This window comes from Alexandromys fortis, unplaced genomic scaffold (assembly GCF_014885135.2).
Source record: "Alexandromys fortis isolate MF-2015 unplaced genomic scaffold, M_Fortis_MF-2015_v1.1 scaffold_5, whole genome shotgun sequence".
Classification (NCBI taxonomy): Eukaryota; Metazoa; Chordata; class Mammalia; order Rodentia; family Cricetidae; genus Alexandromys; species Alexandromys fortis.
The window spans coordinates 18,221,053-18,246,423 of record NW_026067924.1 but is presented as its reverse complement, the minus strand read 5'-3'; the positions used below and the strand labels follow the sequence as shown (position 1 = coordinate 18,246,423).

The following is a 25,371-nucleotide window of genomic DNA, read 5'->3' as shown; positions in this document are numbered from 1 at the left end:
GGCTAACTTAGAATCAGTACATTGTTTTAAAATATATGTTTATCTTTGTTTTCTCATGACATACGGAGTAATGTATACATAGAAGACACCCAGCCACTGATGTTGATTCAGACAGGAGGTTTGCATGAGTAATAGTGGCTTTCTTAAGAGTTGAAGTTACTTACAGGGTAGTTTGAAACTTTTTAATTGGGCCAGATGTAGCCAAAGTATATAAAATGGTGTAATGGACACCCTCATGTTCTACCATCCAGATAAGAGATGCTAGCTAGCACTTTGACCATCGCCACAACCCTGCTTTATCATTTTTTCCTGTTTCTTTCTCTGTTTTTCCTTCCAAGAAGGAAATGCAAGCCTAAAGATGGTGGGTAGTCTTCTCAATGTTTGATAGGTTTTCTGCATATCTGTATGTTCTGTGTAGAATATACTGTATTGTTTTATGTTTTAAAGCTTAAAGAACTGAACTAGGGGATGCTGGGGAGATGGCTCAGCAATTAAGAGTACTGGTTGCTCTTTCCGAGGGCCTGGTTTTGGTTCCCTGACCCCATATGTTGGTTCACAAATTTAACTCCAGTAGGAGATTGACATCCTCTCCTGGCCTACACATGATGCGCAGACAGACACACAGACAAAACATTCACACACATAAGAGAAAAAGAAATCATTGCTTAAAAAGTAAATAATTGCTATCTTCTGAATTTGTAATTGATTTTTTTTCATATGGTAATATATGTGAGATGAACAATGTAAGGTGTCCCGTGGCATGAACCAAATCGTTGGTCCAGCCGTTTTGTTATGGATACTCAGTTGCTCCCTCGCTTCCATTGTCAGAGTGCTGGGCTGGAAATGTGTTTGTGTGGAACCATTTACAAGTTTTCCTAGAGCAGAAAATTTGGTTTGCTACAACATGGAGTGCTAAAAGGCTTTGCAGTGTGGGTCTACCAGTTACCAGCCACACCCACAAGGCAGCCAGTTCCTATTCTCTGATATAGACTAGTGTGGTCACTCTCCTGCCATCCTAAGCCAGCTGCATGGGACTTCTGTTGGACTTTTTGGGGCTTTAGCTTACATTTACCCAACTGCTGCGGTTGCGCATATTTTTCCGTGTTTATTTTCTGCTCAGATTTCTCTTCTAAAATGACCCATAAAATCTTTGTCCATTTGCGGTATGTGAGAGCTTTGTTTTCACAGCCATTTTAAGGAATTGGCTGTAGTGTTGTCAAATAGACTTGTATAAAAATAATTTTCATACGATCATAGTGGTTCCTTTTTCTTTGTCATTTGGCTTCAGTATTTTCAAAGCACTTTCTCTTTTTTATATACTTTAAAGTTATTCTCTATGTTTTCACAAATTTGAAAATTTTAATTTTTCATGTGGGTCATTAATCCAGTCTGACACTCTGAATTATCTGTGCACATGAATGAGGCTAAGATTTGCTTTCATCCTTTTGAATGGAGACAGCTTGTCATGCGAGCATCGTTTATGTGAATATTTATTGCCCACCTCTTCCTGTATTTGGTTTTCCTTGTCCCTGGGGTGCAACGTGTCAAGTTTTTGTGAATCAGGGGTATCCAGGCCTATTTTGTTCTCTTACTATACAGCTTTGCTTGTTTGCAACTTTCTAGTGAATGGAATCTGCTTCTGGGACCTCTCCTCACATTCCCCTCCTTTACCCCTTTTTCCTCTTCATTTTCTTACTTCTTCTCCTGGCAGATCAAGTTGCCTAGTCTTTTACTCTAGCATATACTTCTTAACAGTTGCTTGCCAAATCCCATTAGTATTTTGGTTAAAAATAGAATTTAATTTATGGCTTAACGTTTTGGGAAATTGCTTTCTTGAGGTTATTAACTGTATCACCCATGATGGCAACATATATTTCCATGTACTGGAGCACTGATTGATAAAGATTTATCATTTTTTTCCATAAAAGTCTTGTGTGTATTGTTCAGCAAGCTCATATTTTTGTATTCCTCATAAATGGTACCATTCTTAGCTATTTGTAAACCATTTGTTGGATGTTTTCGTTTAAGCTTGAGTTTTGCAAATATAGAGATATGTTTATGAATTCATTGCCCCTTTTGTATAGATTAACAGAGTCAAGTATCAAAGCGATGAAGTGGCTGCCTCTGGTTTTGTGGGAATAGCCTGCTGGGCATCCAGGACATTTACTCAGTTTTATCTGAATCTTTCTGTCTTGCTGACATCTTTTCCGTTCAAATTGGCCAGTGTTTCTCCGACTCAATGCTGCTTCGCTTAGCGGGATCTTTTTATAGTAAGAAACTCCAATCTCATTCCAGATCTTCCGTGAATAAGGCATTTAATTTACTAAATAGATGTCCTTAATAACAATTAGCTAATTCATTTGGGCAGGCATATTCTCTGCAAGGAATACGTCTACCAATAAATGTTTTCTCTGGCCATTTTCTCCAGTTGAGTTCTTAAGGAAAACACCAGTCCTAATTGAATTACCTTTTAAAAATCGTGCTCACCGCCTTACTTACACTCGGGTGTGTGTAGGTCGAGGTCCCCTGAGCAACAGACAGTGGTGGAGACTCGCCCTAGCACCCAGGGTGCAGCTCTCGAGAAAAGGAGAGAGAAGTGCTTATACAGTGTGCTGAATAACACATGAATTGGTAATGCTTTTATGGTTCTTTAATTGGTGTGTAATCATTTTTCTTATTTGTAGTAAAAATTTTATAGCATTCTTTCTTTTTATGGCTGAGTAGTACTACGTAGCTACACATCTATATCACATTTCCTTTATCCGCTCCTCCCTTGATGGCCCTAGATGAATGGTATCGGGGCTGTTGTGAACTGTGCTTCTCTTGGCTCGAGAATGCAGATGTCTCTTGAGCACGCCAGCTTCATTTCCTCTGGATATGCACTCAGGAGTGAAATTGCGAGAGCGTATGAGAGTTCTATTTCTAGCGTTCAGAGAGACTTCTAAGCAGTTTTCTGTAATGTCTATTCTAATGTGACATCTCCACCAAGAATGTCAAAGTTCTCTTTGATTCGGCCTCCTCAGCATTCGCCAGTTCTTGTCTTTTTGAAAATAGTCTTTGAAGAAGCCGGGCATGGTGGCGCACACTTTTAATCCCAGAGGCAGGGGCAGAGGCAGGAGGAATCTCCGTGAGTTCCAGAACAGCCAGAGCTGCAGAGGACAGCCAAACTCTGTCTTAAAAGAATAGCCATTTCTTTTAAGGGCCGGAGAGATGGCTCAGAGGTTAAGAGCATGACTGCTCTTCTGGAGGTCCTGAGTTCGATTCCCAGCAACCACATGCTGGCTCACAACCATCTGTAATGAGATCTGGTGCCCTCTTCTGGCCTGTAGACATACAGGCAGGCTGAACACTGTGTACACAATAAATAAATAAATAAATAAATAAATCTTTAAAACTCAGCTATTGAGATTGCTGAGTTAGACTGTGAACTGCTGGAAATGCCTCTTTAGACTCTAATTTCAAGCAGGGGAAGAGAAAAACGGAGGAAGGGGGGCTGGAGTGGAGCCTCAGTGAAGTGTACCCTCTGATGTGGGTTCCTGGACTGGGCTGTTCTGCTCTGTTTTCCTGAATCCTCTTTATGGCCTACTCTTACATAGGGCACTCCTCTTTAGAGCTGGGACGGTGATTTTCTGGGAATGGACCTAGACAGAGTTTGAGCCTCAAAGCCCAGAAGTTGTAGATGTCTGAGGCTCTGTGTAACTTAGCCTAGCAGTGTAGAGAGAGGGGTGTAGCTCGTTTGTACGTGGGACTCATTGTAGAAACAGGCCTCAGTGGTGGGACTTGAGCTCAGTTTTTGTGACATCTGTGCCTGTTAAAATAAGTATTCCCTGGATAACTGAAGGTCATGCATGGGGAAGGGTGTGAGACTTAAGTTATACAGAGAGAGGAGGATTGTCTTCGAAGTCCTAAGTGGTCTATTAGCTTTGGCTTGTAGATGTATTTTGCCTCTTCTTCCAGGTTCTGCCATGATTAATACATCCATTCCTTTCATCGAGAAAGTATATACAAGGCATTAACGATGAAATAATCACAGAAGATGCTCACTCTTCTTAAACACACGCCCCTCTGAATGCGGAAAGAGAGACCAGTAATATTTAGAAGATGAACAAAGTTTTAATTTTTATCTGGAGTTGGCATGAACGTATCATCTGGGTAGTGTGCGGTGTGTGTTTCCACGTTAGTGTGTTCTGAGAGTGTGACTGTGCAAGATAGATTTAAGAATGGACCCAAAACTAGACTTGGGTAGCTTCAAGTTTACAGTAATGCAAATATAAATGAAGAAAGGATACAGATGGGTGCAACTGGTCTTGAAAGTGGGAGACTCATAGCTCTTAGTTCTCTAACCACACGGGTCTCAGGAGATGTTCTTACACCCTGAGAGGCAGGAGTTCTGCTGACAGGATGTGTGCTACCTGTGGTCACACCCACCCTCTGGGTCTGTGTTCTGCTTATGCGGGTGGTGCTTGGGTAACTCATATTCACCTGGAAGGCCCTGGCTGTCCATCCTGGCCATGATTGCTGAAAGCTCAAAGAACTCTTTAAAAAGAACAAAAGGGAGCCAGAGCAAAAGGGAGCCAGAGCACAGCGCTGCGCTGCCGCAGTGGTGTTCAGAACAGGCAGTATTGATGCCCTGAGGCATGAGAGAACTCGGTGTGCTCGAGAACAAAGGGGAACAGGACGTTGGGCTGGTGTGGGAGGGATATCAGATATGAGTGTAAATGCTGGCTAGGGACACACAGCTGAGCCTTCTGAAGCCTTGGTAGGAATCTGTAAGTATTATGGAGAGCCATTATTTTAACTTTTGTCCAGGAGCTTGAATGGGGTGAGAGACGCAACTATGTGAAAAAGTCAGATTGACAGTCATTACTCCATCAGGAAGGTACCCAGCAAGCCATAATCATATACACAGTAGCTGGGCATTTGGAACCAGGACAAACCAGAGCTATCTTCTACTCTCATTGTAGGAATCTTAAAATGTCATTTATGACCACTGTACTTTATTAGAAATTGTGGTATCTCTTAGACCTAAAAACTTTTCTGTCTTTAACACATGAGTTCAGAGGTCAGTAGCTAAAGCCTATGAACCAAGTACATGCTGCCACCCATTTTGGCATGTTTAGATTCTTGGAGTGCAAGTTGTACCCTTTCGTCTGTGTTTCTCTCTAGCCATGGATACCTTCTGAGCCACAATCATAAAGTCCTGCCTGTCTCTTTACAGAAGACGTTTGCCCACCCCTGCATAATAACACAGAGTGTGTTCTACCATGATACATTCTAAAAATATTCAAGTAGCCATTTGGCTTGTTTGCAAGCTTACATGTTTTATTTAATGCACTCAAAAACGTTGTTCAGACATGAGATCCATAGACTTCAGATTTCTGAGACATCCAAGACCGGGAAAGGAAAAGAAAAGAAAAGGAATCGTTGTGCACAGCTTCTTAGGCAGGGGCATCAAATGAATGATCTGACCTGTGTTGGGTTCATCTGCCTAAGATTCATGCCCTCCCCCATGGCAGCTCCTCCATTTCTTCAAGATCCATCACCAAACTACATCCAACTTCTCTATGAGTATAACTGAGTCATTGCACACTTAGTATGTTAGTTTGAGGGCTGATGTAAAGCCAATAATACACTATGTAGAGTGATTGTGACTAACTTCATGTAGCACTGAGGAATGTTATACACACGTACAGTTACCGCTTCATGCCTATGTTTTCTGCATCCAAGGATTCAACAACTTTCAGTGTGTAATTTCTCTTAAGCGCCCCTTGTAGCACTTTCCCCCTTGTCTATATTCTCTACACAATGCAGTCTAACAACCATTTTCCTAAGTAACTTTTCATTAAGGATCATCAATAATCTTGAAATGATTTAAAGTATACAAGAGGGTGCGCAGAGGTAAGATACAAACACTGTGCTGTTTTAAACATAAGGGACTTGAGCATCACAGGCCTTGTATCTGAACGACCTCCTGTGTCATCCTATATCAGTCATCAAGACAATCTCTTACGGACTTTACCACATGCTAATTCTATCTAGGCAGTTGAGGTTCCTTCTTCTCAGGTGATTCTAGGCTGTGGCAAATAGTCAATGAAAGCTCACCAGTAGGGGATTGGGGAGGTGGTTGAGCAGTTAGGAGCTCTTGGTGCTCTTCAAGGTGATTCAGGTTCCAGGGATCCTATACCCTTTCTGGTTTCTATGGTACCAGGCATGCATATGATGCACGACACACACAGACATACATATGCAAGAAAAATTCCCATACACATAAAATAAATAAAATAATTAAAACGCGAACAATACAAGCAAGCAACATGCCACGCATTTAGGGTGCGTCTTCGTGTGCCAGGAGTAGTGCGTGCTCAGATGGCAAAGCTGTTGTCACTGAAGCCAAGGATTGTCTCAGGCCTCCCTGATAGCTGCATGTGATTTCTAATTTTCAGAATTTCATTTGGCAGCAGGCTGACTCACACCTGGACACTATTTTTTTCCTAAGCGTTTTCATCATTTTGTTCCCTCGCTCTCCAGTGTGAAGGTTTGGACAATATTTTTCATCTGTGGACTCGTTGGCATTGATGCTGCCCAGGACAGAATGTGAACTTGGTACTTTCCCCACCGTTAGGATCCCCATGATCACTGCCAATGGCACTGGAATTGGCCTTTTTGAAATGTCTTTTCCAAGCATGAATTTCCTTTTTGTAGGTGTGGCGCTGCAGAACTTTGTGTCTGGGACTACAGGCTCTAACTTGCCCATCATAACTCAGGTTTAAACCTAGCCCATGGCCTTTGGTTGAGTGTAGATTGAAGCTGACAGGAACAGGGGCTGGCAATTTGGTCTCCATTCCAATGGTATTGGATTGCTCCATGTTTTTCACCTGGTTTGTACGGATTCTTCTGCCCTAAACCTTGACAGTTACACTCTCTTAAATACATAGGCAAAGCTTTGTGTGTCAGGCATTCTTCTTATTGTCCTCTTTCCCACATTGCAGATGAGGAACACTGTACGTAGGGTCACCCAATGGAGCATCGGTATTTATTCAGCATGTACATAATGTGTTCTCTGCATTGAGACCAATAGTCTAGTATGGTTGCTGTCACTTCCCGTGTGCTCATACAATAAAAAGTTCTTTATTCTTAATCACTAAGCATTCTTCTCCAGCAGTACTTTAGTGACCATATTATATAACTACCATGCTTAACTATTATTTCTTTATATTTTCCTTTGTCCTAAGGAACATGTGGAAGACTTACTGTATCAGTCAGAGTCTAATCAGGGTACAGAAACCATATTAGCATTGAGTTAGTAGGAATTCAATTTAGACAACTGGGTGATAGCAAGAGCTGGTTAGTTCTGAGTATCAGGGTCATGGGGACTCTGATGAACCTAGATGGGATAGTTGCAGAAACGTGATGGGGGTCCTGAGTCTGAGGAAGAAGACCATGTAGCCAAAGATCAGGAGTGAGCACCGCTCCTCCCTGTGTAGCTCTGGGCAGAGGGTATGACTATGACTACCGCATGGGCTATTCCACTTGCCCGCCTTCACAGATTGGTTAGAGGAAAGTTGACCTGTGCTGGACCATAGAACTGTTTTCTTGCTGGAGGGTTGGGTTTCAGAGCTACTTAGAAGTGGTTTTTGGTAAGAGTCTGGCCAAGGTGTGTGGGGGCGTGCAGGAGTTCAAGATCTGAGAGCCTTCATAAGGAATAACACTGGGGAGAAGCTCACCTCATTGCTGTCTGCTGGTGAAGTACAACATTCTCCCAGGTAGCAAGGGAAAGACGCTGAGGTCCAGCTTCAATTCAGCAAAGCAGGGCTAGGGTCAGTGGGTTCTGAGTTAAGAGAAAGCAGGCAAATGACCCATCTGTGCAGTTTGGAGCTTTGCTGCAGGATGTTTGATTGCACTGCAACACTCTTAGACTGTTAATAAAGTTAACCTTGAATTGGGGTGAAGTCAGCTACTAGCTGACTGAAATTGACCATAGAGATTTTTGAGGACCCAGGATATGATAGAGAGGGCACAGGAAGGAGTAGGGAGGGTCTTAGAACGATTTGAGAGCCTTTTTGATTTGTAAAGTGTGGAGAGAGGGTCAGCTGGTCGTTCCTCCCCCATTTTCTTCATCTATTAGGTTTTTACCCCGTTATCTGATTCCTCATTTTTTATTAATAATAGAACAATTTAGATAAACCTTTCACCCATTAATTTCTTACTCTACTTTATTTTTTTCTTATTTTTTCTTTTTTTCTTACTCTAAATGTGGGTGTGGGGATTATGGATAGTTATGAAATATTATTTGCACCTTCTATATTTCTGTAAGAGAATGGAGAAAAATGTATAGCTCAATAAAAACAGTTAAACATTTTCTGATTAAAAAAACACAAAAAGGAACCTTGAATAAATGTTAAATCTGAGCATTTTCAAGGCCATTATCAGACATGTCAAAACTTATACACTAAAAACGTGTCCCTTGTTGACTGTCCTTGATGTTCCATATGGAAGGAAAGCCGTACATTTTAATCATGGAACCCATTGCCTATTAACTCTTGGTAGCTTGGCATTATCTCTTGGATTGTTCACTTTGGTATTGGGAGGTGCTGTGTGGGCCTGCATCTCTGGGGTTGGAACCTGTACACAGTTGCTTCCAGTCCTCCATCTCCAGGCTTCGTTTCCTGAATGTTTACTCTCTCCTATTCTAACTCACCGCATATGACAGATTTATTTCCCTGCGATTCCTTCATCGTATCAGCAGTCCTGCCCAAGAGCCTTAAATATTTCCTCCCTCTTTGCTATATTGAGAATAAGAAGCGCATTGACGTCTGGCACTGGTCCGTTCGCCTTTCTCCTGCCGATAAGGAAATAAGCTGATTGAGAGCAGTTGGCCCAGACCCAACCCGGAGCGTCCTTCCTCTCAGTCCATTGTACGGTTCCGACCATGTGGGCCCAGCCTCCTTATCCCACCATTGTTCTCCAGCACAGCGCCTGTCCTGAGCGAGATTTGATTTACACTTGACCTCGTTCCCTGCTTCTCCGACTATGCCTTTGCCTACGTCAACTGGGTGGAATGCTCACATTATGCCCTGAGCTTCTGTGTGTGGGGATGGCCTGTACTCTCCTGAGTATCGTCACAACCACATCCCGTTCTCTAGTGAACACATCACAGTGGACAGCATTCCAGGGTGCTTGAAGGACAGGGATTTGAAGTGCGTTCTCCCTGAATTTTAGATCCAGGGCCTGGGCTCTTCCTGCTATGTGAAAATAAATATACTTTCCCACTTTTGAACATTAATAGACATCAAGTCGTGCCTGTTCCTTTAAGACAAGCTTGTTTGTCTCCAGAAAAACATACTGTTCTGTATCTATGTCTTTGGCCCTCGATTAAAAAAGACCAGAGGGGACAGGCAGTCTCTTTTGTTTGTTCACTCAGACTTGCCTGTTGTAGGACACCCCTGGACTTCTGGGAGCTGCTGACTCCCTCTGTCTAATCCTTATGGATCAGATCTTCTGCGGATAGTAGGAGAGCAGACTACTCACTATGGGCCAGGTCTTCAGTCTGCGGGACCTTAACAACTCTGACTGTAGGCCTTGATCTTTGCTGTAGTTTGTCAGTGTTCAGACTTGAGAACCCGGTATCCGGCTGCTGTGCTAAGTGAAAGCATTAGAACAGTGACAACTGGACATGACAAAAGAGGAAGTGACATGCTGCAGCTGGAGCGGGAAGGGCAGCATCTCTGCACAGTGACTCTGGCAGAGCCACACGTTAGTTGTGAGAAATGGGCTTCTTTATCCTTCACCCCCACTTCTATTCCCCATCCCCAGATCATTGTAGGGGGATGAGTGCTCAGATTTTACTTCAGGGTATTTTAACACTCCTTCCCAATGTTGTCTTCCATCCACAGACATTGCTCCGTAGCTTAGCAACCAATGTGTTACTGCCCTTGGTTGTTTCATAGCCTCAAGATGGGAAAGAAGCAAACAGACATATGATGGATTAACGGGGTTGTGTTTTCATGCGGAACTACACTGTCTGATGCTGAAGCAATGGTACTAAAGAAAAATAGTGTTATCTTAGAGTAAAACATCTAAAGTTAGGGGCTCCTGGCAACTGAGAGGCAAAACAGACAATGATAGAGAGAGGAGGTGGCAAGGGACCCTGGAAGGATCCACCTGCTAAGGGCCAATATCCATAATAGTGGGAGCCTCTCTACCTACCGAGGTTCTCTGCTGTCTCTGGTAAGCAACCTAAGAGGGAGCATTTGTGCTTTTGACCAGATATAATTCTTGATTAGCCTGAGTAGATAGTTACCAGCCTGAGGAAAATGGGCTCTGGAGAGGAAGATGTGACCACAAAGGCATTCTTCCACAGGATCCTGTCATCCAGGCCTCACAGAGTGGACGAGGTAGTTACATAAAGAAATACAGACATCCTGTTAGGATGCCCGTAGATGTCAGAAGCCAGTGCAGGCTGCAGTAGGTTGTGAGGGTAACTATGACAGCACTGTCACTGCTTTCCCTCGGCCGCTTGTCACTCTCCTCAGACCCCGTGCGCTGTCCTCGCAGTTCCCTGCAGAAATGCCCTGTCGTGCCTCTTTCTTCTCTTCATGCTTGTGGAGGTGGCATGAGGAGGCCTGTGTACTGCAGGCGTTGTTACCTTGAAATTCAGAGTGTTTCTTTTTAAATAATAAGATGGTCTGTTTTTCTTTTCATAAAGTTTAAATTAAATTTATAGTTTTAGCCGACACATAAAAACATAATAATTACTCATATTGTTGGTACCATATGATATTTTGATACCCTTGCGTGTTCTGTAATGTTTAGATCAGGGTCAACAATCTCTCTCTCTCTCTCTCTCTCTCTCTCTCTCTCTCTCTCTCTCTCTCTCTCTCTCTCTCTGTGTGTGTGTGTGTAGGTGTGTGTGTTTGTAGTGAGGAGGCTGCTTGTTTGTCCCGGCTGCTCAGCCCCGAAATAATCACATAGAAACTATATTATTTAAATCACTGCTTGGCCCATTAGCTCTAATTTCTTATTGGCTAACTCTTACATATTAATTTAACCCATTTCCATTATTCTGTGTGTCACCATGAGGCTGTGGCTTACCCGGAAAAGTTTCATCTGGCTCTGGTGGGGTTACATGTCTTCTCTCTGACTCTGCCCTTCTTTCTTCCAACATTCAGTCCAGTCCTCCCTGCCTAGCTCTGCTCTGCCCTGCCCTGCTCTGCTATAGGTTCAAAGCAGTTCTTTATTCATTAATGGTAATCACAGCATACAGAGGGAAATCCCACATTTTGTGTGTGTGTCCCACATTTTGTATGTGTGTGTGTGTGTGTGTGTGTGTGTGTGAGAATGTTTAGGTGGGTACACATGGGTGTGCATGTGTATGCGTACCTGTATACGTGCAGAGAGTCCAGAGGTCAGCCTTGAGTGTCATTTCTCATGAGACATCTACCACTTCTATTTTTTTGGCAGGCCTTCTACTGGCCTGGGGTTTATTGATGACGTTAGACTGGCTGGCCAGCAGGCTCTAAGAATTCACCACTGTCTATCTCCCTAGGGCTAGTATTATAGTATAGGCTACTACTACTTGCTTTTCTATGTAGATGCTGGGGATTGAACTAAGGTTGTCATGCTTGCCAAGCAGACACGTTACTGACTGAATTATCTCCCCAGCCCTTACATAATCTGTTTCCATAGATATTTATCATTTTTAAATGGTGACAATATGGCAGATCCCCTTTCCTGGTTGTTTGAGATACACAGTAAATAATAGTTACCTAAAGTCATCCTCTGTATAATGCCACATTGAAATCCTAACTTCTGTACCCCGTGGCTTAGCTCCCATTCAGTAACCTCTCTCTTCTCTCTACCCCACATGCTTGCTTCCTCCTCCTCCACAGCCTCTGGAACCACCATTCTCCACTGCCGTGGGGCCTTCATTTCACATATGGATGAGATCCTGTGGTGCTTGTCATTCTGTAGCTAGCGTAGTTCCCTCGCAGTAGTAATTTTGGTTCTATCCTTGTTTAATGTGATACAGTTTCACCTTCTCTGGCTTATTGGTCTTCTTTTATGTGTTTGTATCATTGACAGACATTAAGGTTGCTTCCATTTTTGGCTATCAAAAATATCACTGCAGGAAATATTCAAGTGTAGATGTTTCTTCCACACAGTTATATACTTATGTATGCATTGCTAGACCATGTGGGACATCTTCTTCTGACTTTCTGAGGAGCCTTTATTATTTTCCACAATAGCTGTATTAATTTGTCTATTGTGTACAGTGCTCCATTTTTTCCTAATTCTTAGCAGCACTTTAGTCTTTTTTTTTTCTTTTTGATTTTTCGAAATAGTTTCTCTGTAACCTTGGCTTTCCTGGAACTTATTTTGTAGAACAGGCAATTTTCAAACTCAGAGATACCCCTTCCTCTGCCTCCCAAGAGCTAGGATTAAAGGAGTGCATCACAGACACCTGGCTAGTCTATTTTTGTAATATCCATTCTTATAGGAGTGAGGTGGTAAGTTCCTGTGGCTTTGATTTACATTTCTTCGATGATTAGTTATGTTGAGTATTTGCAAAAGACTGCCCAGCAACACCAAGATCAGTTTTTGGTTGAACAGCAGTCTATTCACCTGACATATCAGACAGCCCAACCTAGTTGACAAGACCGTCGGAGAAGCTGGAATCCACTGAGCATTAGAACGTTGGTTTAGATAGGTATTTAAAACCTGTAGATCACAATACCACATCCACCCTAGGACTGGTAGACATAGAATTGTGAAGAAGGGCTCAAAGAATCTTGGGTTGAAGATAGTTGATGCTTTCTATCTTAGAGTTTCTGGACTTTTCAGGAAGTTCTTGCAGTGTGCACTCGTGCCTTTGACCCCAGCAGGAGACAGAAGTCATAAAGAGGTGAGGGTGAGGATTTCTCAGTTGCCTCTCTAGAGAATGGGAATCATTTTCATCTGGATCTGCTCCAGTGCTTCAGTTGTGACCTGGCACATAGTAGTGTAGCCTTTTCTTCAGTAGGTATCTACTGAACACTGACAAGGCCACGTAAGGTCACTGTTCTAGACGGACCGATACTATCGTGAGGCACTCACTAGTCACTCTCATGGAGATGCTCTTCTAGGCTGAAGTGACATGCATGGCCAACGAGTAAGCAGATAATAAAATATCATACACACAAGCACACTATGTTGTTGCATCGAGGAGGACTGAGGAGGGAAAATGAATGAATGAGAGGGACACAGCTTCTGACGAGAAGAACCTCTAGGGCAGAACTCCTCCACAGCCATGCTGACCTGCTGATTGAAGAGGCATGTGCTTGTTAATATTTATTATTCTGACAGAATTGCGAATGTCTTTAGGTTAATGTAGAGTGTGCTGTGGTATTTATTTATTGGGTTGTCTGTTGGTTATTTGCTGTTGCTATGTTAAAATACCAAGACTAAAAACAAGTTAGGGAAGAAGGATTTTCCTTTGGCTCTTATAGTACCAAAGGGTATACAGGGCATCATGACTATGAAGGCATGGCAGCAGGCTCATCAGGCTGGCCTGCCGTTCAGGAAGCAGAACAGTCCCATTTCAGGCATACGCTGGAAGCAGGTAACAGGAAGTGGGGCTTGTCTGTAAAACCACAACTCCCTGTTTCAGTGATGTGCTTCTAGTGAGGTTCTATCTCCTCATCCATCACCTTCTCACACAGTGCTACCAGCCAGGCACCAAGAGTCCAAACCTACGAGCTTTTGGAGGATATTTTACATTCAAACCATAACAGGATGTAGGGACCAGCTAAAAACATAAAAGTGTCCAGCAGTATACTTTGTGGGTGTTAGCTTTGGTGTTTAATAAAACACATTTTGATTTTTTTTTCCTGAGTATTTTCAATGTGTGAGCCCTGTTCTAAACAGCACCCGTGGATCAACCCATGGAATGCTTCTGATGACTTGAGGGAGCTGACCCAGCTACCTTCCCCGGGGAGTTCCCAGCTAGGAAGTGAAGTGAGCTTCCATTCTTGGCAGATTGCTGCTGAGTGATTCACTGTGCCGTGGTGGTGGTGGGATCCAGGAAACAGGAACAGCTCCAGCCTTTCCCTTTGTTAATGCATTTTACAGGCAAGGTGAACAAGGTGTGACCTGGTTGATATTCCAGATAGGATGTAGTCTGGGAAGGAAGGCTGAACCTCTGTCATTCTCTCTGAAGTCAGTTGATGTTCTCCCAGGACCTGAAACTTTGTAATGATTGTAGTAATAGCTCTTCTGCCTACCTACCTATTTACCTACCTACCTACCTACCTACCTACCTACCTACCTACCTCTCCCTCTCTTTTATGCATAAAAAATGCATAAAAACCATGCATTAGGCAGAAGAGGAGAATTTGCTGTTGATCCAGGGGTGTGGGCAGAGCAATGGCTGCCATTCTAAGAACAGCCGAAATTGCTTTTATTTTAAACAGTCCCAGGTTAGGCCAGGCTCTCCTGCTTCTTTCATGCAATCAGGCAAGGAAGAAGAATCAGATCAGAATAGCTAGTTAGATACTTGAAACCAGCTCTGTGTATTGGTAGCTTTAATACTTTGGCTTTAAGCAAGTGAACAGACCAATCTCTGGCTCTATCTTCATAGAAGTCATGCTCTGATTCCAGAAAGCTAGGAATGTATTACCATGTAGATGGATATAGGGGAGCCTAGGGGCAGATTCTCTTTTCTTCCAGTCCAGCTCCTACTAGAACCCCAATAGTTAGGGAAACAGTGGGAGCCGCAGGGCTTTCCTTCACTTCATCCTCTCTTCTTTGTTTTCATACCAGCTGGCTGGCGGTTGGGCTGCCCCAGTAGGGAAACAGGATCAACAAGTAGAGCAAAGCCTCTGCTGTCAGGTCACCGAGGTCAGACTCCTTCCGGTCTCCTCTGATGTTGGGTCAAGATGAGCTCTGGTTTCTATCTTGAAAGTGTGCATAGAGTTGCTGCTGTGGTTAGATAAACATGAAAAACTAAGATCTTCAACCCTATGCACAATAAGAATAAAATAGCTCCCTGCTCCAGTTTTCTGTGAGAAGATATCTCCAGACTTTTCTGGCTTCTTTCAATCCCAAATTGGAAGGTTCAGATATTCTTTGGAAGGTGGCCTGCTCCCAGTCTTGCCTGATCTGAGGGACTACTTCATGAGGCTGCCTGTTCTTCAGAATCCCTAGTTAATAAGAATTTCAGTTCTCCATCTTCCAACTCTGATTCCTTGGTGTGTATTCCGAAGCTGGTCATGGGGGAGGGATGGTGGACGTTCAGCTTCCCCAGTACCTTCCAACTAGTATTCGCTGAAGTCCTTCATTCTCATAGACTGTAGATTGATTAAGCTTGAAATGACCTGTTTACAACATTACTTTTCCCAGCCAGCCTACTCTGTGGTCATTGGGCCCCAACTTATCCATCTGGTAATAAAGAGATGGCCCCCTCCAGAGTGACTTGGTGTTCCTGGGACATTATAGCTAGGGATGGAAGGCCCTTGTTCTTTTCATTGAGGATGGACTTTAAGCTTGCCTGGGCATGGTACGAGGTATCCAGAAGTACTTTTCTTTGGGAGGGAGTGTGCAATCCAGTCCCTGACTGTTAGGTTTTTTGTAGACAATTTATTATCTGCAACTACTGAGAACTGGACAAGCAAACAGTGATGGATAGGCCTTTGGCACAGCAGTGAGGAATTTCCCACCAGCTCTGTGCACCTGATGTGCTGTTTCAAAGGATGTGGAAAGGGAGCCCAATGGTCTCAGAGCTCCTTGGGGCTACAGCCTGGGTGAGTGCTCTGATTGCCAACTCCTGCAGGCTGAGCATGGTGCACACTCTCATGGAAAGAACCGGAATAGACAGTGAAGCTCAATCTTTAGTGCTAAGGATGCCAAGGAAGACTCCATGCTCACAGACTGATCTGAAATCTGCTCTTCTTGCTGCTTGTTCCTTGTTTGAAGGGATCATGCATAAGAAATCAGCCAATGCCAAGGAACCCTTTTAAAAAAAAATCAGCTTTGTTGAGATATGCTTTGCATAGCAAAATTTAACTATTTCATTTACTTCAATTTGATTCTTTTTAGTTTGGAAGGGGGTTATACAACTATTGCTACACTTATTTTTTTTTGAAAAACTTTGATGTAGCAATGAATGCTCCTGTGGATGTCAGTATACAAGCTTTTTGTGCCTTTTTTTGTGTACATGTTTTTACTTCTATCAGGTGTAGAATTTCTAGGCCATGTTTTTCGAATACAATTGTACAGTTATTATTTTGCTTGGTTACTTTGAAGTCTCATATTCCTATTATTTGAGTTAAGCTTCTTGGTACAAATAATTGAAAATTACACAAATGAAAACAGAGGGAATCATCAGGATGCCTGCCACATAGAATCCAGGTTGAGATACATTTGCTTTTGTCCTCTTTATCAAACTTCTACTCAAAGATTCACTAAAGCTCTTCTTGTCATCTTTTGCAGAATCGCAATGAAATAAAGAACGGATCTATCCTTCGATTAACCACATCTCCGGTAAGTTGATCTTAGTTTACTGCCTCTCATTGAGTGTCCCAACTAGGTCTGCTGTGTGTGAGGGTGGATGCAGAGCAGTGTGAGCGACCTCTGCAGAGTCCAGAGCGCAGCATCCTCCCAGACCGGTTGGTTCTAGATTCACAGGAGCACTCTGCCAGGCAGGGGACTTTGTCTCAGGGTACTGTCAAGGAAATGGATGGTGAAGACTTGAAATTTGTGGTAATCCCAATCCAACAGCAGCTCTCGTCGTACAGATGGGGCACTGGCTGCCTTGAGTGATTTGGCCCACTTGTCCACACATCACCTGATGCCATGGAACAGAAAAAAATGCAAACCAAGCCAAAGAAACAAAAACCCCAATAGCCTACTACTGCTTTTCAAGTCTCTCTCTGTGGGGTGTGTGTGTGTGTGTGTGTGTGTGTGTGTGTGTGTGTGTGGTGGGTGGGTATTATTTTCTACCCTAGGTCTGTTATTAAATATTTCCTAAAAATCAGCTCAAGAGCATTGCTTGCTTATGCTGTTTTCTTTTCAGCTGATTCTCTGTAAAAACTTTGAAGGTTTCCGAATAAAAACTGCTAAACAGGATGCCGCAATGTATTTAGGCTCTGGCTGGGATTGTGATCGTCCTTTTATAGAGAGATGCCGCATAACGACAAGCAGATTTCCCGTCCGTTCCTTCACAGTGCGATTCCTTGCTTTCCTGAAAGCCAGCACACACAAAGGGCTGCAAGTGGTACTCTTTTCACACTGCGAGCGTGATGAAATGAGTGTATATCTATCATCTTCAGTCCCCACTGAAGCCATGTGCTAGGCTAAAAATAAATTTAAAAATTGAGAAAAGCATCTGGCTCGAATTAAAGTGTGGGTACTGTAGCCACCACAAATTCTCATTGAAAATTGCATTAGAGCCTTAAAAACTCAAACTCTTTATCCCGTAGCATCTTGAAGCTAACGCAGGATGAGCTCTGCGGCCATCGTCCAGTGCCTGCATGCCAGTGCATAGAATGTACAGTTTGCCTGTGGCTTTGAGTGGCTGCAAGAAGAGCTGACAGATTGTCACCAGCCTTTCAGTGGCCGTCTTCATTCATTAGGTCAAGGTTTTTTGTGCTTCCCCCTTTCTCTGCTAATTCGCATCTATAGAGAGGCTCCTTGTTTTATCTAGGCTGATTCTATGTCAAGGAAGGACTCTGTGCTTTGCCCTGGGTTCTTGAATAAAATCCATATGTACTGGTGACATGAAAGGGGAAGCAAAACTGTCTGGGAACAGAGAGGACTACTGAGAGAGGGGGATAGTTGTAGGGTGCGGTGAGGAATAGTCTCAGAGTACATTATATATTTCCCTGAAGATAATCCCATGTCATAAAAAAATAAAAGAAGGCTCAGTATGGGGGGTGAGTTCCTTTTTCTGGAAAGAGAGTGATTTAGGCTTTCATTAGAGACAGTGGGTGTGTGTTTGTAAAACAATGGTTCTCATACTCCGGGTTCTGTGAGTGGAAAGGTGGGTGAGGCAGTCCAAAGGGCACTCATAAGAGACCACTTTGTGTTTTCTGCATCAGTAGCATCTACACTAGGATCAGCAGTGGGACTTTAGAGATGCTGAGGCCCAGTCTGGCTAGTAAGACTGGGCCATAATAAAGGAGAATGCGACCCAGGCACCTCTACTTAAAGAAGCCTCTTGTGCTGGGGCTGAAGCCACAGGACTATAACTAGGTGTTACTACACAGCAGTTTATATGGGCACTGGAAACTTCATTCATTGCTGAATTCTGTGTGTGTGTTTGTGTGTGTGTGTGTCTGGTGTGTAAATGAAAATGGATGAGGCAGGCTATCTCACTTTAAACGAATTTATTTGTTTATGTTTTTTGAGATAGGGTCTTGGCTGTCCTGGAACTCCTTATGTGGCTTGATTGGCCTTGAACTCACAGACTTCTTTGGCTTCTGCCTTCCAAGTGATAGGATCAAAGGCATGTGCCACCATGCCTGGACTGTAAAGAAGTGTCTTTGATGAATTTGTTAGGAAGTATTACTGTGCAGTGATGCAGCCAGTAGATGTTTTTACACAATTACATCGTTTCTTTTCTACCGTGGTTCCCCTCTCCTTGAAGATCGATAACAACGTACACAAGTGTATGTAAAGCTACATACAGACATGTATGCAGGATTGTAATCATACATAAACACATGCACATGTGTGCACTCACACACTAGTTTGAGGTGAGGTGTAGAGTGTGTGTTCATATCTGTGAGCTCCAGAGTGGGCTGTGGAGCTCACTGGCAGCTGAGTTGTGCCTCTGTCCACCTCCTCTGCTCATAGCCAAAAACTGAGCCTGAACATTTTGGCTATGTTCCTATTAGAAGAAGTTTAGATTGCCAGGCTATCATTTTCATTTTCATGAAATTTATTTTTTAAAAAACAAATTTCATAATCAGCTGGGCATTGGGAGACGGAAGCAGGCAAATTTCTCTGAGTATGAGTCCAGCCTGGTCTACACAGTAAGTTCCAGGTCATCCAGGCTCACCTTACATAGAAGGAGACTTTGTTTCAGAAAAACTACCCCTGAAATTCTCATAATGAATATCTGTGCATTCTTGGAGTGGGTAGATACTATGAAGTAGTATAAACTCCAGAAGTCATGAAAAGAGGTTGTTACATTTAATTATCCCAACATAAAATCTTCAAAGTCTTTGTGTTTGGAAATAACTCTAAGCACAGTGTAAAGAATGGTGCGCCAAAAAAAGCAGGTGGTAGTCAACCTGACCTAGGGATGGTTTTTTGTTTGATTTTTTTGTTTTTCAAGACAAGGTTTCTTGGTGTAGCCTTGACTGTTCTGGAACTTGCGCTGTACATCAGGCTGGCCTCGAACTCACAGAGATCTGCTTGCCTCTGCCTCCTCAGTGCTGGGATTAAAGGCAGGCGCCACCATCACCCAGCATCCTTGAGCTGATTTCTTAATTCACAGGATCCTTTCTGACTGATAGAGACTGTTTTAATATGTGTGGTCATAGGTATAGCAGAAGCAAAGAAGGGAGCATTATATATCCATATGTATATGTAGACATCATCTTATGCACAGAGATCTCAGTCTCTTTTTCAAAAGGGATGGAGTTATGTTCTTAGTGCAAGGAGAGGATGCTGTGAATCAAAATATGAACTGTTGTGGCCTTGGCAGGGAGCCTAGTATGTTATATACATTAACTTTTATCTTAATTCTCTAGTTAGAAATTTACCTGGTAACTACAGGGTAGATACACCACATATGTGCATCTAGGCTGTATACAGCATTTATTCTAGTGACCAAAACTTGGGACCCAGTTATCATTTAGGTAAGAATTTGGTATTTAGCACCCTGGAGGCATCGCCAAAGAACATCACCATGTGCAAATTTGATGGCAGAACAATGTATGTACAACAAATGACTATTCTGTTTATAGAAATGAAAAAAAACCATAAATTCTGATAAAAGGATGAAAATGCCCCTCAGAGGATACCACAGGAAGTGCTTAGTGGTACACTATTTATCGTACAATCTCTTGGAGTACCTCCGCATTTCTTCGAGTCTCGTGTGCTGGTGTTACTTTTCTCTGAAGGGCAATGTGAACCCTTTGAAGAGTGCAGAAAGTATATGCATCACATCTGCGGCTAGAAACACCTCTGTTTTCCAGTCCATGCACCTGTGCCCCGAGCCATTAGCTGTATGGACGAGCTCCTCTTCTCCTGGCTTTCCCTTCTTCTCCTTCCTTGTACACAGAGAAACCCAGACTACTTATTAAGAACCCGTTACTGGCTTGTCATCTCCAAGGATAAGCCTCCCTGCTGTCCTCTGAATATTCTGGGTCCACTGTGAGAATCGTCTAGATCAGAAGGCCTGCCACAGAGGATTTGGGGCCTACTTCCTGTGGTGATAAAAAAGATTTTGATATGTCGTTCATTCCATGGATTCAGGTTGTCAGGGATTCTTCTCAACATGTATTATTATATTATTAACAGATGATTTTAAAATCTGCACTGATTTGAAAAAGGAAGGGGTCTTTGAAGCCATGGCATGCCTGGAGGGAGATGATCCATGGGAGGCAGGAAGGCAGTTCCTTTCAGTAGGGCTCAGTACCTGGTGCTGCTTAAACTTCTGGAGTCGGATCTGGAGTGGTTTATTTTGGGCATACTTAAGCATAGCACATTTTGGTGAAAATATCTCTGTTGATAAGTAACTCCGCGCTTCCAATACAACAAAGCATGCATAAATCTCTTTGAGCAAGAAAAGATACTAAAAAAAGATCAGATGTGACTATGTTGAATCTCTTTGTCAAATACATATGGCATGTTCCATAAAGACGTTCTACAGGTTGGCTAAGAAGAACGAGTTTATGAAAAAAGTAAGTCACAGAGTAGGGGTGTGGGTTCCACTGCTGTCTCTGGCCACACGGATAGTGCAACAGTCACCAGACTGGATAACACATCCTTCCCTTGAATGAACATCCCTGTGTGCTTAACATTGCAGGGTTCCCTACTGCTTATCTGTGAGCACAAAGCCCTCAGAGCCTCCTATGGAAAAACCGACCAAGAATGACCAAGTATCTGTATTCTGTTTTTCTTCCATTACTTTAGAGACCCAACTTTGGAGAAGAAACCAGTGGAGAGAACAGATTGTAGGGTTAGCAAGGGATTGGTTAGGTGTTCCTGGCGTAGTTTACGTAGAGGTGCTCATGGCTTAGGTATCATAACGTGTGGGGTGCCTCTGGGAGGGAGAACCTTGTGAAAGGCCAAGCCCCACGGCTTCATGAAGTGGTGCTCTTTGCTGAAGGAGGCCTGTGTTTTGGCACACCGTGTGATGTACTGTTTCTGAGTAGACGGTTGTGGGTCGGGAGACAGAGCCTGTGAGAAGTCAACTCTGTACCGTATGCACTAGGCGGTGAGGTACATGTCCTGCTGCGTAGTCTGGACACAGAGCTGTACAGTCCCTTCTGTGTGTATACAGTTTGTAGAGCTGTGGAATAGGAGACAGCACCTTCTTCCCTCTGTCGAGAAGTTCTAGAGGGCTCAGGGCAGAACCCTGGGGACACTCTCAGGGGCTTGATGACTGAAGGTGACAGGGAAGATGAGGAGAGGAACATGGTTGCTGGACCGCCTGCACAGCCTGCTGGTGGGAAGGGGGTGCTCTCCAATATGGAAGGAAGGGTGGATCCTGCCCAGAGAAAGGAGAGGTGAGAAGAAGAGGCAGCAGCTTCAGAGTTGTTCCCTTCCTCTGCAGGTTCAGAGAATGGGGAGCCCATGCAACAGACGAATTGGGTGTGTATGTGTGTGCATGCACGTGCATGTGTGTATATGAGTGTGTATGTATGAGCGTGTGTGTTTGTGTGTATGCATATGTGTGTTGTGTACATGTGCTTGTGTGTTTGCATGTGTGTGTATGGCTATGCTCATGTGTGTATGCATGTGTGTGCATGTGGTGTGTATGGTATGTGTCTGTGTGTGTGTGTTGGGAACCCATGATCTCGAAGGTGGAGGGAGAAACTTTTAGATTGGGTTCATGGAGCGAACTCTGGAGGTAAAGACAGGTTGATCTCTGGCAGGAAGGAGGGTGCTTGCTTCTCAGCCTGAGGTTGCAGAAGCAGAATAATGGAGAGCTGCTGGCTGCTCTTAGTAGGGAGACTAAGGTTCACCTAGCTGCTTGCTTTGGTTTCCTCAATGCCAGGTGAGGCAGAATCGAGGGTAGGAACAGAGGCAAGGACAGGGCAGGGACAGACGTGCTGAAACTAGGGGAGGTTTAAGGAGAGAAAAAAAAGACAGGAAGGAAACAGTTTAATACATATATGCAACATACAGCGGACATCTGAGGACAGTGTAGTTGAACGCGTGGGCAACATTAAATGTACATTTGGGAGTTTCTCAAACATTAATGAACTTGAGTTTTTAATCAACTTTTTAGTTGACATCATGAACCCAGGATTGTGCTGGAAGTTTGAGGGGCCTGATTTTGACTTCAAGAACAGAGACGACAAGTTCTGTGTGTTCATACGTCTGGGTCCTTTCCCTGTTTCCAGGTGACTCCTCATGGACCCCTGCTCCTGAGTGAAGCCCAGAACCTTCCCATCTATCTGACCTGTTTGAGTGGCATGAAGTGAACCTTGTTTTCTGTCCTTGGAACAGTCCAAGGAAATAAAATTTGCTATCTGATATGTTCCCGCATACAGCTGACAAAGTCTTCATTTGATGCTGAGTCTGGAAAGTCAGAGCCAAGGCCATCACACTTTTAATAATCACAGTTCTTTCCTCTCACATATAAAAGTGGCACAGAATTATGGAAAAATAAAACCAAGCTTATAACAAAAAAATTAGCATCATTAAACATGTCACATTTTGATTTGTCACATTTGGCTATTTATATACACACATGCATATATAAATACATGAATATGTATAAATTTTTTTTCAAACTCCTTGTGAGTGCCAGGTACTGTCCCAGATTCTAGGAATATGTTAGTCAGAAAATGTAACATATTTCTTCTCCTGGAGTTGGTGTGCTAGTGGGCACACACTAACATAGCTGCAGGCTGGCTATTGCCTTTAATAGTCTTATCAAAAGATGAACCTATTCTATCTCACACGCTCTTGGAATCTGGTTTTTAATTTCACATATTTCATCGTGTCACGTGTTGACCAGTGGCATCTGGTGTGTGAATGTCAATGCTACTTTGAGGTCTCCCATTCAGTGCAGCAGACATCTGCACCAGATGTCCAGATGTGAGGGAACACATCACCACCCAGAAGCCTGCAGCTCCCCATAGTCCTGAAACCAAGGGCTTTGTCCCTCCCTCCTTCCATGTCTGTCTTACTCCTCCATGGGTCTTGGCATGTCTCTCCAGATACTCTAGGCTTGCTTCTCTGTAGGGCTTTGGTACTCTGCCTACGCTAATCTCCCAACCCAGTGTGTGGAGGCTCTGTCTCACTTCTGCACGGATGCCACTGCCTTAGGCAGCTTGGCCTTAGAGCACCCCATCTAATATACTCACCGGTTGCTTTCTATCATAGCTATCCACTTAATGTTTCCCATAAAACTTAGCAACACATTAATTTTTATTCCTACTGATGTACAGTGTACTTCTCTCACCCCCAAGCTGGGTAAGCCTTGTTTGCCGCTGCCTCTCAAATGTGCAAGATGCAGAATGAACTTTCCAGAAGTATCGATTAGGTGGCAGCTCAGCATTATGAGGACTAACTTGTCTTAATTGATAATTAGAAAAGGTTTATCTGAGACGAGTTTAAGCAAAATTGAATGCAATGTGTTTTTCTGTCGTAACTGATAATTCAGAACAGAAATTGGATATTATTTTTAAAAGCCAGTTTGATCATCGAAGAGTTTTCTTCACCTTTATTCTGCAGAATGAAAGCTTTGTATCCAGATGGTTTAGAGATTTAGGGAAATGAGTACCTATTTGACCTGCGCCAGGTCCCAACTGCATAGCTGCTGCATTAGCAGAGCCCCTCGGTTCCACTAGTGTTTTGATTGGAGGGCACATCTGTGGCTCACATGTCCAGAGCTCTTTTCCTGGTCCACTCATGATGGGAGTTCCTATCAAACTGAGAAGGTGCCACTTTAGGCTGCAGTGAACCTTTCACGGAATCCCATCACAGTTCCTGGATGGGGAAAATGAGGTCAAAAGAGAGGAAGGAAAGTTCACTGTCTCCCTGGAAGGGTCAGTGACAGAGCTGAGGAAGGGCTTTGCACGAGGCCACATTGGGTAGCCTCAGCCCCACCGTCTCCTTTGAGACCTCTCCAGTGCTTTAAGTAAGTCTTGAAACGGAGATGAAGACTTCCCCAAAGCAAACAAGGGGCAGAGCTACAGCAGTCGTTCCTTAAGGAAATTCCAAGGAAGTAGCATGACTTGCCTCAAGGAAAAGTCACCACCCAGAACCTGCACACACAGCTTGTAGGCCTTCTGCTCAATGAGGACAGAAGGGACTGTCCTAGGGGAGTGTATAGGGTTGTGGAGTCTATGTGATGTGAACATGTGACCCTATCCCGAGGAGTGTCCGCTCTGCCCTTGGGACAGTCTGGGACTGAAACCCATCCTCTTCCAGGCTCTTTCTGTCTGGAAGACAGTCCCTTCGTGGTTGGGACTCTTGAGTCTTGGCTTCTCTGCCCAAGTTTTGGTAGTTGTTCCTCTTCCTTTATTTTAAATTAACTAATTGCTTAATTAACCTCAAAGTGAGTCCCCATCAAAGGCATATTAGTGAATGGGAGGAGTGACATAATACATTGTTTACACAAGTCTTGAAGGGGTGGAATCAGCAATATTTCTTCTTGGTGCAGTAGAGCTTAAAGACGTCCCAGTGGTACAGCTGGAAAGGACAAGCGGGTGGCTGGGTCAGGAAAACCAGTTTTGCACGGTCCCACTGTGGCTGCAGGATACTGGGTCTGGTTGATGTGGAACAGTCATTTCAGCCTGGGGTTTTGAAGAGGCAACATGGCAACCTGAGTGTGTTCAACAGATGTTTCTGGAGACCCCAATCTAGGCTTTCAGATCCGGAAATTGCGTGAATGCAGGATCTGTGGCTTTTGAAGCTGTTCGGGTCCTATGTGTTCTGGGAGCCTTCTGTTCATAGCTGATCTGGAGAGTCCAGCTACTCTGTTTTTTTTTTCTCAGCAATATTGATGAGCCGTGTGAACTGGGGCATGTCTGTCACTTAGCTTTCTTGCCACTTCTGTTTCCTTTGTCAGATGAAGAGAAAAAAGTATCTCTATGCTTGGACTCAGTTCAGATTAAATGAATTACTTCATGAAGGTATTATAATAATAGGTGATAACGCATGGTAGGTCTAATTAGTTGTTAATCATGTCAATGGCATCAGACACTGCAA

At 43.5% G+C, this 25,371-nt stretch overlaps 1 protein-coding gene across 3 annotated transcripts in view; it reads left to right on the top strand.

The window, feature by feature from the left end:
• Positions 1-25,371, top strand: part of Elmo1 (engulfment and cell motility 1) — a 513,908-nt gene that overhangs the window by 130,864 nt on the left and 357,673 nt on the right. For all 3 annotated transcript variants that reach the window (XM_050142466.1, XM_050142465.1, XM_050142467.1), the window contains exon 5: positions 16,465-16,515. In XM_050142466.1, coding sequence (XP_049998423.1) covers positions 16,465-16,515 — 51 coding nt within the window. The remainder of the gene's footprint in view (positions 1-16,464; positions 16,516-25,371) is intronic.